The 15,228-nt window shown below is 33.4% G+C and overlaps 2 protein-coding genes across 3 annotated transcripts; one reads left to right on the forward strand and one right to left on the reverse strand.

Annotated features, from left to right (window-relative positions):
• The first annotated feature begins 291 nt into the window (after window positions 1-291).
• Window positions 292-6,238, forward strand: LOC129879981 (GDT1-like protein 4). 2 transcript variants are annotated; one of them, XM_055953745.1, is made up of 13 exons: window positions 292-469; window positions 573-641; window positions 2,333-2,392; window positions 2,498-2,545; window positions 3,208-3,293; window positions 3,402-3,438; window positions 3,516-3,563; window positions 4,860-4,928; window positions 5,008-5,052; window positions 5,143-5,204; window positions 5,470-5,542; window positions 5,629-5,746; window positions 5,989-6,238. In XM_055953745.1, exons 1-12 carry the CDS (start codon window positions 449-451, stop codon window positions 5,695-5,697), a joined length of 687 nt encoding a protein of 228 aa, XP_055809720.1. In that variant the 5' UTR covers window positions 292-448; the 3' UTR covers window positions 5,698-5,746; window positions 5,989-6,238. The 2 variants fall into 2 exon arrangements, with proteins under 2 accessions (XP_055809720.1, XP_055809719.1); XM_055953744.1 differs by having other exon boundaries at window positions 5,629-5,736.
• Window positions 6,239-10,849: 4,611 nt separating this feature from the next.
• On the reverse strand, window positions 10,850-14,574 carry LOC129879982 (lysine histidine transporter-like 6). Its single transcript, XM_055953747.1, has 8 exons — window positions 14,390-14,574; window positions 14,145-14,284; window positions 13,324-13,707; window positions 12,605-12,998; window positions 12,409-12,514; window positions 12,016-12,107; window positions 11,716-11,784; window positions 10,850-11,234 (listed from the first exon to the last, which is right to left on the reverse strand). Exons 1-8 carry the CDS (start codon window positions 14,420-14,422, stop codon window positions 11,136-11,138), a joined length of 1,317 nt encoding a protein of 438 aa, XP_055809722.1. The 5' UTR covers window positions 14,423-14,574; the 3' UTR covers window positions 10,850-11,135.
• Between the last annotated feature and the right edge of the window lie 654 nt (window positions 14,575-15,228).

Genomic DNA, 15,228 nt, shown 5'->3' on the forward strand with positions numbered 1-15,228 from the left:
TGCTTCTCTGTTTTATTCTTCTTTTACTTGGATTTGCTGAACTTGAGGCTATAAATTTTTCGAAAACAGTCTCTCTATTCTTACGGGATAGTGATAGGATCTGCGTACACCCTATTATCCCAAAACCCATGAAATTCCTCTAAATATATTGTTCTACTCTTTCAAAATCATGAAATTTTACTAAATATATTATTGTTATTGTAATTAATTAAATAAAAAAGATATTTAATCAAAATAGAATTGTCATAATTTGAATGACTAAAAGATTAATTTTATACTAGTCCTAACTTTCACATCCCCGAAAAACCCTTTCTTATACGACTAATACCACGCGCCTTGTACACAGCCAGTTTTTCAACTGAGAGAGAGCTCGATCCCCCTTCACTTTTCTCCACCAATTTAAGCTATAAATTGCTCTCTCAAGCTTCACTTCGAGGAGCAATTGAAGATGAGTCTTTCAGTGGCGCAGGTAATTCTTTCTCTGTTTTGTAAATATGCATTTAGATATACATATGCTTTGAGCGAAATCAATTTGAGTGGTTTTTTTTGATTTTTTTCCGGGGATTTATTAGGGTTTTACGAAGTCTCTGGCGATGACAGTGCTGTCTGAGATCGGAGACAAGACTTTCTTCGCCGCTGCGGTGAGTTTGTATTAGATTTATTGTGATTTAATTGGAATTCTGTTTGGTGGACAGAGTTACTCGATAACTGTGTTTGTGCTGTGCTGCTAGGAGGTAGTAGGTACTAGTAGAATTAGTTGAGGAGAGCTTTAGCTGAGTCAGACACTGCGGTTGTTGAAAATGAGCTGGATTTTTGTTAGTTGTAATTCATTTGAGAATTGCGTAAGGAATTTCTATTTGTATTAAAAGACTGATTAATTATCGGCACTTTGAATAAAATGTGGTGGGTTGCATAGAGGATTCGTTTGAGATTGAGGTATAACAGATTGATTAATTGAATATGTGTGCTTGAAAATGTGTGTGGTTATGGATGGTAGCTGGTAAGGTAGTTTAAGGTTTAATCTATGCAAGATGAATCATGGTGTTATTATTTGATGAGTAAATCACCGAGTTTGTATTTGCCAGAAGAGAAGCCTTTTTGGCCAAGTTACTATTTTAGCGCAAAATAGTTCAAAACTTGCTGCTGTTTTGGATTCTGAGTTTTAGATATTCCTTAATAAGTTGTGTCAACTGCTCAACTCATTTAATATCCAAGTGAATGGTAGAGTGTTCTGTCAACACTTTGCAAAGGTAGAAACTTTCTAGGTTCTTCGGTTTAATTCATTCTTCTTTACATCTTTTAGGTTTTCTATTTTTTTTGGGGGGTGGGGTGGGGTGGGGTGGGGTAGAGAGTGTTGAGAACTGTACTTAATTCCTGCATCTTTAAGTTTCATTCCATTCCTTTTGATATTGTTTCTATGTTAGTTGTATTTAAAGTGGGTGTATCAGGTAGCCTATTCTTATCTTTATTTATATTTTGGAACCTGAGATTCTTATAGCTGACTTTGAAATGGAATCCTAAACAGTACAATAGAATGAGGACAAATTCTAATCTGCTGTGTTACTCTTCTCCCAATTATTATTTTAGTTTGTAGATAATAATTGTTAATTGCAAAAAGTAATTCCACTTCAGAAGAACAAATGCCAAAAGAAGAAGAAGATATTCTTCTAATTTGCATCCTCACTGACCATCACACCCTTCTAAAAAGTCTGCTCAGTTCATCGCTTTTGTACGTCAGCAGAAGATACTCTTTCCCACCTGTTACAAGTTTCATCTTCACCCAATTCTATGTGATTTTTGTATACCAGAAAGTTGTATTCTTTATCTTGCTGCTGGACCTTATTAATTCGGCTATGTTCGAGCTCAAACCAGTATTCAACTTAGAGCTAAGGCTGTAACATTACTTACTTAAGCTGTGCATAAACTAAACCAGCAACTATTAATTAGAAATTAAAGTCGCTACCAATAATGAAGAAACCCATAATATTGCATTTCCAGAATGTGCAGCTCATTGCCATGCTTCTTTATCCTTTAATAGAAAGATAGAATCATATAACACAAGTTAGTGTTGTTAATTGTGAGACTTAACTTGCGGTTCATCACTTCTCTTGCTGTATGTTGAGTTCCATATCACTGAACTTTGAGATTGTTACCTCTTTGCTCAGACTATTTTGACATCCAACCATTTAGCTGTTGCTTTGTTCACTAAAAGGTTTTGGTAATATGTTAGAATCCTAATATATTCTGATGTTCACATCTTAAGCACCGATGTTTTTAAGAATATTCTCTGAAAAGTTCACTTATTGTCTGACAATTTTTCATTCATTTTAAGATCTTGGCGATGCGTCATCCTAGGAGACTCGTCTTGTCAGGCTGCCTTGGGGCTTTAATTGTAAGACTTCATACACCTTTCCTTCATCATTTGTACCTTTATTTGACATTCCCCTATCTATATTGTGGGTGATAACAGTCTCCCTTGAAATGTTGGTGACTGTAGGTAATGACCATTCTGTCTGCCGTTGTTGGTTGGGCTGCTCCCAATTTGGTAGGTGCCATCTAGTTGCAATCCTTTTGAATACATTGGTGGTAAACTGCTAATCTTGAATTTCACTTGAGCTGTCCATTATATTTGATGTAAATTCATAACCTGAACTTGAAATATATATATATCCTGTTCTTATAGAAACGGTTTGCACATCCTAGTAGTTACAATAACAGAGGCATTATGTCTGATAACCAAAACATTGCTGCTATAATTTATTCGTGCTAGTGATCATTCATGGGCAACTTGAACAGCCAGCTTGCTTTCTTACTGTCTATCAAATGTGATAAGCTGTATGCACCTATCAAAAAATAGCATATTCTGTATATTGCAAAGTGAAACCTGAAAATAATGGTAAAACTTGCAATATATCCAAGTGAACTTATGCATCCAATATTTATGTTGGTATGTTATAATTCGTACAAACAAATAGAGGATCCCTTCATGCGTTAGATGTGTATGGAGTGCATTTAAAGTTAATCCGATGAAGAACACATAGTCTGGTTTATTTTAAGTTCACTACCACTATGATCTAAAAGTCTATCATTACAACTCCGTTAAATTTCTCTACCTTGGTTTCTGTACAAAGCACTTCGTAATCTGTTTTTAATTATGTCAAATTTTATTTGCACGAAACTTAAGAGCTCTATACATACTCTCCACAGGTGTCCCGTAAATGGACCCATCATATCACAACACTGCTGTTCTTGGGATTTGGAGTATGGTCTTTGTGGGATGCATTCCATGATGGGTAATCATTTGGTTCCTGCTTGCTTCTGATTTTACTTCTGCTGCCGATCTCTAATATCTGTATGCCTCAATTACTTTTTCATAAATTTAATTCTAATTTCATCCACAGGGAAGCTGAGGATTTGGCTGAAGTTGAAGCCCAGCTGGTCTGTATTTTTCCAATTACATCTTACCATACTTGAATGTTAGCTTTTCTTATTTTTACCTTACATGGTGCAAGCAGGACGCTGATCTAAAAGCTAATGGTGGAGCAACCAAGGAGAAGAATCAGGTAGCATTCCTGCTCATTTGCATTTCTTTTCTTTCCTTTTTCTTTTTAAAATTAACTTTTAAGACTATGTTGTTGTTGTTGTTGTTAAGATAAATGAAAATGACAATTCTATTAAGAGAAGGAAAGTATTAACCTCTCTCAAATCTCCATATCAGCAATTTGCTATCTTATTGCTTGACGCGAATTCTATTGAGTGGCTACATTGATTTAAGATTTTTTTCCAGTTATGTATGCTATTCTTCTATCACCTCTCTGTTTGAGATGGCAGTATGCGTAGTGATAAATTTTATCAGCTGACTGTGAGAAGTAGGTGTTTTAGCATTTCCCCGAAAACTTGAATAAAATGCCTTATGTAGACAAAAAAGTAGAAGAAGAGAAAAGCAATATAAACAACAAAAACACCTATGTTAGTTAGCCTTCTTCTTCTTCTGATGAATGTATACAAACACCACTGCTATCTGAGTTTTCTACCGAGGATTCTCACACATTCAACACCATTTGGCAGCATCATTCCATGCTGAGCATTTATGTTGACTGAGCTGAAAAGAGAGCAATCTTATGTTCTCTTTCTGACTTGCTCTAATTCGTCTGTACTGGATGCTCATTTCTTGACTTTTGTGTATGTACTGCTTATCTCTTGATAATCCTCCTTCCTAGTCATTGTAATGGATTTCAGATTGGGTGAAGGATCATGTTTTTGTAATCACAGCTGATTTGGTTTTGATTTCTTCTTTTTCTGTGTGTTTATTTTTTAGAAACATATTCTTCTAGTGGAGGCTTTTTTGTGCAGTTATATTATTCCTCTACATTTCTCACTTGACTCATCTTATATTGTACGCGGGAAATGTGTTAAAACTTAAGGTTGACATCGCAATCCACAGTGCCATCCCTTTACTGGCTATTCTGGATACTTCGATGATGTGAACTCTCATAGATTGTTCCACATTTCTTTTTGTTGTTGATGATCTTACAAACCATACCTTTAAGCAAGAAGAAGCTGGTTTCTGGAGAGCTTTATTCGCTTCAGTTTTTTGAGCCAACTACCTTTGATCTGCTAATTTTGTTGAATAACTGAGAATTGGTATATTCAAGTCCCTTGTTCATGAATTAAACCATAAAATATGACCCAAGTTGAAGACTCTCAAAGATGTATTTGCTCCCTCCTGATGGTTTCCTATCAGATTCTTATCTTTCCGATTTGCTAGTTCTCATAATAACAGGTGTAAAGTTGCTGCAGATTTATTAAGAAAAACACATACTTTTGTCAACAGCCTAACCAAAGTTATCTTTTTCTAGGATTCTGACGAGTTAAAGAAGCAGAGACAGCCTCTCCTCGCTCAATTCTTCTCACCCATCCTTCTGAAGGTTAATATCTGTTAAATAGCTACCAGGAATGTGAAGGTCACTGTTAAGAAACAATTATATATAATGCCTTATTTTGCAGGCATTTTCAATTACCTTCTTTGGTGAATGGGGTGACAAGAGCCAGGTATGCAACTGCACATCAAGTGTTGTAGTTTAAAATCTGCATAAACTTCAGAGATAGCACCTAATTTTAACAGTAGTTACAACTTTTCAGCTTGCTACCATTGGTTTGGCTGCCGATGAGAATCCACTAGGAGTTGTTCTTGGAGGAATACTGTAGGTTACTCCTTTGACGTAAAGCCTGATGTTGTTGACTTCTTATGTTCTCAACTATAAAAGCCATTCTAATATTGCTTTATGGCTCCTGTGCCGTGGCTGAAGTCGGAAAAAGATGTCAAATAATCTTTCTGCTGATTAGGATTTGTAGTTGACCAAAAGAGTCAAAGACATCAATACAAGAACTCTCAATATAAATAGTCACATAATTGAGGTTGAGAATCAGTTAGATGCACAGTTTTATGATGTCGTCAATATTTCTCAGGGGACAAGCCTTATGTACTACAGCTGCCGTCCTAGGAGGGAAAAGCCTCGCATCTTCAATATCTGAAAGAATAGTGAGTGATATACTTTATGTCTGTTCTTGCTTACCTTTATGTTCCTTTTGTCCATTTCATGAGAGCAGAGTTATTTCTTGATGTAGGTGGCACTTGCTGGTGGATCTCTGTTCATTGTTTTCGGAATTCAGTCCTTCCTTTCAACAGTAGAGTAACCACGGCGTTTATCTTATGACCAGTTACCCTGTTCTCTGGTTAGTCCTGGCTGGTTCTCCCTTCTGCTATGCATGAAACAGTTTGATATTGACGTTAGAATACCAAAGTAAATGCTATGTTACACATTTTCTGGATAAGATACAAGGCTGATCTCTGCCATTGTTAAAAAGAAAGAGGGCAGAAGAATTACTGCATGCTCACATAGAACAATTAGTAGTTGACATGTTCCGGAAAAAAACTTCTCTGTTTGATGATGAGTGGATTGACATTGGGTCACTAATTTCTTGCAGGAAACACATTTCGCTTGCTGAATTCCTTGGTATGTAAGGTACAACAATTATATAAAAGCAATCAAATTGGGGGAAACACTATCCAATTAGATATTAGTTCCATTAATTTAGATTAAGGCTCCGTGTCTGGCCACAATTTTTAACCCTTTCGCTGCAAGGCAAATATGTAGACACTATTTCCTTATGACAAGCTTGTCCTCATGAGCGCATTGCACCATTTTTATGGACTATAATTCTTTTTGTTCTTCAATGTGTGCGCTTTTTTTCTTTTTTGGTTTCCATTTTTTGACTACTACCTGGAGTATCAATATACCGTCATTAAGGAAGGGGTACATCATATATCAAATCCAGGAGGGAACCTCAGGTGATAAAAGATGAGCTTGATGAATGAAATAAAATGGACTGATGTTAGTAGCTTGTTCAACAAGAGTAATTTGAGAAACCATAATGTGTTTATACTGGACACAAGTTGAGAAACCAAAAAGAAACAAATCCTCAAATTTCAGATAGTTAAGAGTGATCTTCTGAGTAATGGACTTCATATCTTGAGGCTAAATATATGCAATTTTTTAAGGATTACATATGAGTGCAACAACATTTTGGAGGGTCCAACTATATTGCTATATTTTAACTTGTTATTTTCCAAGTTACTATTGTCACCTTTCATGAATATTACCTTAGTTTTAACGAGTTGCATTTACAAAAATGAAAATCACTTATATATCATTGTATTTGAATAGTTAACCAAGTACTCTCTCCTCTCATTTTAACTAATTCCTTTTAGCTTAAAGTTTTTATTTCTAAATAATTTTCACTTTAAGAATTCAAAATTAAAGTTGACAATTATTAACAATTATATCCTTAACCGTTAACACTAAAGAATTATGCATAATATTTAAGAGGAAAAATCAGTCTACATTTATTAAATAAGAGTAACTTAAATAAATTATATTTTGTATTTATTATTTTCTTAATGGACATGAAAAAAACTAAAACAACAGTTAAAATAGGACGGGGGAGTACTTAAATGTTTAGGGGATTGTTAAGAGTGGGCGACACTGTTAAATAAAAGATAACAACAGTTTCAAAAAAGAAACTAAAAAAGTTTAATAGTCTTTTATACAAGATGCAATGTACCTAAATCTATATACGCATCTCCTAATTTAACACCAAATTGATAATAACATTGGGATACAGATTTGAGCTCTCGTTCACATTGATGGTCTCAAGTTCGAATAAAAGAGAAAGGGTATTGTTAACGGTCACTCGAAAGCAACCTCTTCATTCCACAAAAATAAAATTAGATTGTGTATATTTTACCTTTTCTGAACCTTATTTGTAAAATTACACTGAATTTGTCGTTGTTGTTCACGACCAAACTATTCATTGGTAATTAGCAATCATTCATTGAGTTGAATATTTGGATGACAATGCTCTACTAGTACTGTTAATCTTTCTGTATGATGATGACATGTCTGAAAATGTATTGCAACAAATTATGTCTAGGTACTAGCTATCCATGTTGAGTTCAGTATCTGTTTTAATCATTTTGGCAATTTTTCCTTCCCACTTGATTTTGTTGGTATAATATTCTAGACAAATTCCACATCAGCAAAATACAGGAGAAATGTGAGTATATGTGAAAATCTTAATTATGTATTTTAAAGTCGTATGGATCAGGCCTTAAGTAAATAATATCAATAGGTCACTTCTAGATTCTTTTATGAAAAAATTTATCTAAATACACAATTTATTTTATCATATTCTCTAAAATTTTCTATCATTTGAAAAAATTACAAAAATCCCTACTCTTCTCTATTCTCTGATACACGTGATGTATCGGTCGGGTATATCACTTTATGTGATGTATCACGACGTCAGATACATCACTATACACGATGTATCGATCAGATATATCATTTATGTGATGTATCAGAACGTCGGATACATCACTTTACGTGATGTATCAGGACGTACATGATGTATCCGTATTTCATCAAAAAGAAGAAATTTCGGATAATTTTTAAAAGAATAAGAATAACGTGTAGTTGAAAAAAATCACTATGAATTTAGGTAAAAGTTACTTCTTTTATTTACTGATTTAACTCTAGTATACTGTTTGTGTTTGGCCATGACTTTACTAAATTGGAAATTAGGATAAAATCATTATCCTAATTAGGTACACATAATGTTGCCCTCAACATTCATTTCTGGTCACTATTTTCTTTCATCACTAAATAATAATAATACTATTATTTATCTAGTCACTTTTCAACTTGTTTAATCAATTTTAAAGCTTTAATTTCATGTTCCCTATTTTTTTTAGCAGCCATGAGTAAAGCAAAATTTAGATTGTGTCACATCAAGAAAGCACATTTTTGTAGTGCTTTTTGCATTGTGAGTAACACTTTAGACTTTCTGTTACTTTTCTTTCCCTTTTTCCACCCTTTATTAATCAAATAATTATACTTGGGGGGTATAAACTATAAAGTTGAAAACAACACAAAAGTAGTTCTTTGGAAAATTGGGATTTCCACTATATATATATTTTTTTTTATTAATGGACCATTTAAAGTTTTTATCTTGGGTAAGACGAGGAGAAACAAGGTGAACGTGTCGCTTAACTATTAATGAAGTGATAAAAAAATCATGAGAAATTTGAATTTAATTTTGATAGAGACAACAAATGTTAAAGAAATATTCTCTATATGTATTTAAGAATTAATTATTAAAATTATCAGATATCTATACATATGAAAATTATCAAATATCGAATAAAATATATATTTGACATACACATAAGTTAATTCGAACATCATTGTTTGTGTTCCACTTTGTTTTATTGATTGATCTCATAAAACTTTTATCTTGGGGGTAAGAGGAGGAGTGTATATATATTTGAAGGTGAATGTGTTGCCAAACGATTAATTAAGTAATAGATAAAATCATATCAAATCAAAGTTATAAGTTGATTTGAATATCATTGTTATAAAAAAATCAATCGACTAAATAAACAGTATTTTGAAAATAAAATTGATAATGTTCCCTCTAGTAAACATAGAGGATGCTATTAGCATTAGTGACATTTCATTTCATGGAGTTTGCACTACAAAGTATTCAAAAAGACATGATTTTAATTTGATACATTATTTATAATTATAATAATAATTTTTTTTGTTAGGTATTAAAAAATTATAAAAGAACAAATAAAATTTAATATGAATTAAACGAGTTGGAAATTATGATCTACAACAATATGTAGTTTAACCCATTTCAATCCAAGTAATTTTTGGACAATTAGTCAATAATCCGCTAATTTATTAATTAACTCAATTTATTTTAATTCGCTATCAATATTATTGATAGTGGCAAAGCAACATGTACTTAAAGGGTGTTCGTCAGAAAATCACACTATAAAGTTAAATAATTTTTTTATGTATATATATTATAATATTGACACTCTTTGCTTTTTCGTGAATTCACTTCTTTAAATTTTAATCCTCTTAATAAAACTTTTAATTCCATCGCTAATTAGTCGCATTTCATTTCATGGAGTTTGCACTACAAAGTTACACGCATGTTAATTTTTGTGTTATTTTCTATTTTTCAATGATGAACTTTCAGTGGACAGAGAACCATTTTCTTTTCTTAATGAATTTAGACTTTAAATATTGAATTTAAATTATATCCTATTTAATCCTTTATTCCTCATTTTCCTTTTTAATTCCCTTTTGGGATTCTTTTGTAGTCCACAAAGCAAGACAAAAAACTTTGGTGTAAATGACAGTTGAAAAAAGAAAGATTTGTCAATGATTTTATTCTGCCATTTAAGTGACAAAAAAATATCAGAATCTTTTTCTTAATATGTAGGTTAATTTATTGTCCCAATACATGTTCTTTCACTGCTTATAATAAAGACTTAGATAAAATGATTACTTAAATCGATAAAATGGGATAAACAATTCAGACCTAGCTCAAGAGTAACTTCTCCGCACTTAGGTTCAGGAATAAGAAAGAACGAATGAGTAGGACAGACTCGAGGTCCATTCTTTCTTTTAGGAGAGATCTCACTCCCTCTTTAGTGCTTGTTCGTTCTATAAGATTTTCTTCTTGTTCTCGGTGATGGAATCGAAGCTGCTATAGAATTAACATCTTACTTTTTAATGGCAAGCGCAACAACGAGAAGTTTTTCTCTACTGGAAAGCAGTCCTTCACGAATATGGGAGCTTACTCCGCTGTTACTGATTTAGTAAGCTAAACATTTCCATCCTTTATGATTATGAAAAAGAAATGTATAAGTAGATCTAATTCGTTATCCATGAGTTCATGTGAACTCAATAGCTTTTGTCCGAATTTTATATATGTATTAAGAAATTACTAAATATTTATAAATATTTCAATTATAAATTCAGTTATTATTGGTAACTTAATTAACATCGCCGAGCCTAGCAATCGTGTACTTGAAAGCACTTTTATTTTCAATTGTTAGAGAGGAAGGAGCCATCCCTTCTTTCTCTCGCAATCACAATAACCGTATATCCGCATATACTTTTTATCGAAAAATTACATTGTGTAGTTAGATAAAAATATTTTAATACGTGTATGAATTACATATTGACATTCTTTGACTTCTACGAAATTTAATTCTTTATATTTTGACATTTCTTAATCGAAATTCTACCTCCGTTACTGCAACTACATATGACGGTCACTCAATTCAAGCCCTAAAAATATTTTTTTTCTCGATAAAAAGCTCTTTATCCACTTAATTGACCTACTCAATGTGAATCTAAATTTAATCCGACAAAAGCTAGAACAAAAGAAAAATTTGCAGAGGAAACATTTTTTACCATAGAAAAAACACAATTGTCATTACTTGATATATTTAATCTTTCTGAAACTCAACTCTGTTTCAGAATCCAACTTAAATGGATAAAAAGGAAATTTGCTAAAATCAAAATCTTAACAAACTATTATTAATAGAGAAGTACAGTGTAAAGCATCCCGCGTTTACACTTGGAAAAGGCCCTACTAAATATTGAAATCTTACCAATTTTTTTGTGTGGCTTTGATCCACTCCAATTAACTAGTTTTTAGTACACATTATTCATAATAAATTTATGTTAAATTAAACTCAAATGTATTCATCATGAATAGAACTCATAGGAGGAAGAATCAGCAACAATATTTCTCAATCCACCAACGGTGGAAGCAATCATAATAAATACTCCAATAAATATGCATGCCTGAAAATTAATAAAATGGCAAACATCATATTAGTAGAACTTAAGAAAAAATAAATTCAGAAGAAAAAGAGATTGAAAATAATTCAAAGATTCTCTTATAATTGATCCGAGTTTAACTTTTTAAATTATATGCAGTGATAATATAAAAGAATTTTTACACAATGTGTATTCTAACCTATTGTGGTTCCTTGATTTTTCATGAACAGTAAATTATAATTATCTTTTAGGTGACTTGATCCTGTAATTTTTTTTTACTGTCGATATATACAAGCAAGTTAAACTCAAGATTAATACTCATAATCAGCCATAATAAATAGGATTAGTAACACGGGAAATATGACAATTTACCTGTTACAATACGATAAAATACACTGATAATATAAAAATTCTTTACACTGTCGGTGTATATTAGGTGAAACTTATTTATTTACTTTGAATTCATTGAATCAGAGGAAGAAAATGAGTTTTTTTGTGGACTTACCCAATTTATCAACCATGAAGTGCTGAATCTTCTTGGTTTCTTGACCTTAAGCCACATTATACTTGGGAGCTACAACAAATATTAAGATTTAAAAAAGACATTTTGATTATTAAAGTTGGTCTAAAAAGCTATAGATGTTTCTCGGACTTTTCAAATATGTTCCCAGGTGCATGTTGGATCCTAAAAAAGAAGTGCATTATTTATGGATCTGACACAGGTACAACAACATTTTAGGAGAATCCGAGCAACATAGCTAAAATGGGGGAAAAAATAAATAAAAGATTTGGATACTTGACTTACAAAGTAAGAAGTAGGAGCAAAACCAAATCCTCCAAAGAAACCAAGAAGATCACCAAAGAAAGGGAATGTTACACCAAGTAACAAAGTGAAAGCTGCATTATTAACAAGACAATGTTTTTTCAGCTGATATCATAATCAGAGGCAGATCCAGGATTTAAATTCAATGTGTTCAACTTTTAAGATTCTTAGTATTGTACTCATTGATGTTTCTTGATGTAATCTTAGAAGTTTTTTTTTCATTCTATGTCTAAGTTATGCATCCAAATGAACCCGTAGCCAAAAGGCTACACCCGCCTCTGATCATAGTATAGTGAAACACAAGGGCAAACAACTAGTTAAATTTGCTTTTTTGCGACGATTGGTATAGAAAATATGTAACGAAAAGTTCCTAACCAACGTATGTAGTACGAACGATGAATCTCAGCAGAACTCCCGGTGGGAAATTCCATGTTTTCACCAATTTTTGCTCCATTAGATCAAATACTGGCATAGCATAAACCTGCAACAATCATTTTCCTTGTTACCTCGAGAATAAAAAGAAAATGCACAAGGAAACGAGCTTTCATTGGCTCGTGTATTATTCGAGTACCTGATAGCTGCCTATGACATGGACAACCACCATTAAGTTAGCAGCTGCAATAAGCCAAGATGGCCTTTCAAGTCCCACAAGCACGTTGTCATCGACGTCTTGGCCAAACGCCCAGTAACCGATGAATGCAACAGGGAAATAACACAGGGCATTGACGAAATAAGCCCATACAGCACCTTTCCACATTGGTACTCTGGATGGTTTTTCAGGTGTTGATGGAATTGTAGCCTGTATCTCTAGGACCACGGCGTGGCCTGCATAGGCAAACGAAACCTGGCCTAACGCGTTGAATACACGAAACATGTAGTCCACTGGACTTGTTGTCTTGTACGCGTAGCTCACGTTAGGGACTCTGCCTTTTCCCACACAACCCACCCATGCTATAGTTGAATAGCTGCAATTGAATTTTGTGAGCATTAGTTTCTATTATTGAGATGAAACTTTGTAACATCTAATCTAATCTTTAAAAATGTTTCTGCACTCAGTGTCAGATCCTCCAAAATACACTATTTCTCTGGAAGATCAGATACACACCCATCCACATCATTTAAGAGTCTGAGCAACTTTTTTTTTTTTTGGAATCGAACCCTCACCAATGAGGTGAAAGTTCAGGTAACCAACCAACTGAACTACTTAGATTCCGCCAAAAATAATCTTAATTTTTAATAACGGCTATTCAAGCAACATAGAATCTAATACATAATAAGAAAATAAGTTACCTTAGTGACATGATTGCAGCAGCTAATGAAACACCAGAAACAGAATTGAAATTTGGCAATTGTGACAGAAAGAAATGGATGGCACCAAAGATGCAAATCCAGTAAGATTGTCGAATTCGGGTGCAATTAGTACAAGCAATCTCCATAAATTTCTGCAAACACTTTCCTCCAGTAACCATGTACACTATGTCACAACCGACCTGAACTATCAGTTGTTGTGGAAGCACTATCCATGCCCCAAGTTTTTGTCCAAAAACATGCTTTCCAAGATCCTTGTATCGATCAAAACGAACTCCAGGCACACATTCATGGAGCTGTATCATTTGCCACATTGTGTTCAAAGTTATACACCATGATAAGATCATCACCACCGTCCCTGGACCCCTGATTAAACAAAATAAAAATAAATCCAAAGAAGACATGATTAAGTAATAAAAGTATGTTCTCAGACGAACATAACTTCAACATGGTATCGGAGCTGTCAGAGGTGACTAGGGAAAGAATCAGACAATACGTGAGGAAGCATGCTGACGACATATTTAAGTCATAAAAGCGTGTTTTTTTTCTCACAATTTAAGCTTTTAGAGGAGATGGACATCACACAATTTAATATTGTATCAGAGCAGACATGCTGAAGGCATAATTAAGCAATAAAAATGTGTTTTCTGTAACTGTGTAAACTTTTAGACGAGATGATAATATAATTCAACAAAATCGAGTATTTTTTAAGGATCAATCCAACAAGAACATCATAGTTCAAAAACCATTTAAATGCTTAGGAAAACAAAACACGAAACTCTGCATGTTTAGTATATACATACCATCCTAAGTAAGCCATGGCATAAGGTAGGCTAAGAACACCAGCACCAACCATGGCAGTGACAGTATGAAAAGTCGAATACCACCATTTCGCTTCGCGAGGGGGACCATCTTCTGCCCATTTCTCATCTGAAGGAACTTCCTGCAAAAACAAGATTCATGAACAAAACTTTTTATTTTTACAAAAAAAAAATGTCCATTCAAGAAACAAGGTTGTAATTTCAAGAAAATTTGCAAATAAGTTCACCTTTGGTGCTGGTGGAGGAGAAGATGAAACCATGTTTGCAAATGAAATTAGAAAAACAGGCAAAGAATGTGTGAGTTCTTTGAGCAAACAAGAACATGTATTTGTACTAGTTCTTGTCACTAATAATACTTGAGTGGAATAAAGGTTAAAGAAGTCACTTTTACTGGCTGCTTTTTCCAATCTGTAATTCTTTAAATGATCAAAGAGTTTAATTTCTATACACTTGAAGAGTCGTTTGGTTGGGCGACAAAATTATGTTGAAAGTGTAAGAGTTAATGATCAAAAGAGCACCTTCACTATTACTTTTTCCAAAAGTTTCACACCTCAACTGTTATACATATATATGTAGTTATATTGTTTCCTTCTTATAGACTTTACACTGCTTTTCTTATCAACTATCATGCTTTTTTCATAGTTTTCTTCTTCCTTTACTTGGGTTTGATGCAGTATTTGAGCCAAGGATCTTTCAAAAACAACCTCTCTACCTTAATGAGGTAGTGATAAGGTTTGCCCGCCACCCTGCAGATCTCAATCTAGCGACGGGAACCACACTGCTGCCGCTGTCCTTTGGGCACGCCTCCTATGCTTATCACTCACCCATGTACATTCTATCCTCCTCAAACCCCATTAAGTGAGATTTCATTGGATGTTTTGTTGTTGTTGTTGCTGCCACACCTCAACTATACATTAATCCTTTTACCTACATAAACCATAGGGACCCAAAACTTTATCACTATCAATGTTTTAAAACACACTTTTGGTTGAGTAGTTGATGGTACTTAGTGTACACAATGTTTTTTGTAAAAATAGGATGCCCACATAAACTCACACGCTTATTG

Source organism: Solanum dulcamara, chromosome 2 (assembly GCF_947179165.1).
Source record: "Solanum dulcamara chromosome 2, daSolDulc1.2, whole genome shotgun sequence".
Lineage (NCBI taxonomy): Eukaryota > Viridiplantae > Streptophyta > Magnoliopsida > Solanales > Solanaceae > Solanum > Solanum dulcamara.

What these genes read in the sequence shown, in the direction of transcription:
- LOC129879981 (XM_055953745.1), top strand. Translation starts at nt 449, where the DNA reads ATGAGTCTTTCAGTGGCGCAG. An exon ending in TGAGTCTTTCAGTGGCGCAG is followed by an intron (nt 470 to 572) that starts GTAATTCTTTCT and finishes GGGATTTATTAG; the next exon opens with GGTTTTACGAAGTCTCTGGC. An exon ending in CTGAAGTTGAAGCCCAGCTG is followed by an intron (nt 3,439 to 3,515) that starts GTCTGTATTTTT and finishes TGGTGCAAGCAG; the next exon opens with GACGCTGATCTAAAAGCTAA.
- LOC129879982 (XM_055953747.1), bottom strand. Translation starts at nt 14,422, where the DNA reads ATGGTTTCATCTTCTCCTCCACCAGCACCAAAG. An exon ending in CTCCTCCACCAGCACCAAAG is followed by an intron (nt 14,285 to 14,389) that starts GTGAACTTATTT and finishes TTGTTTTTGCAG; the next exon opens with GAAGTTCCTTCAGATGAGAA. An exon ending in ATGTCATAGGCAGCTATCAG is followed by an intron (nt 12,515 to 12,604) that starts GTACTCGAATAA and finishes TGATTGTTGCAG; the next exon opens with GTTTATGCTATGCCAGTATT.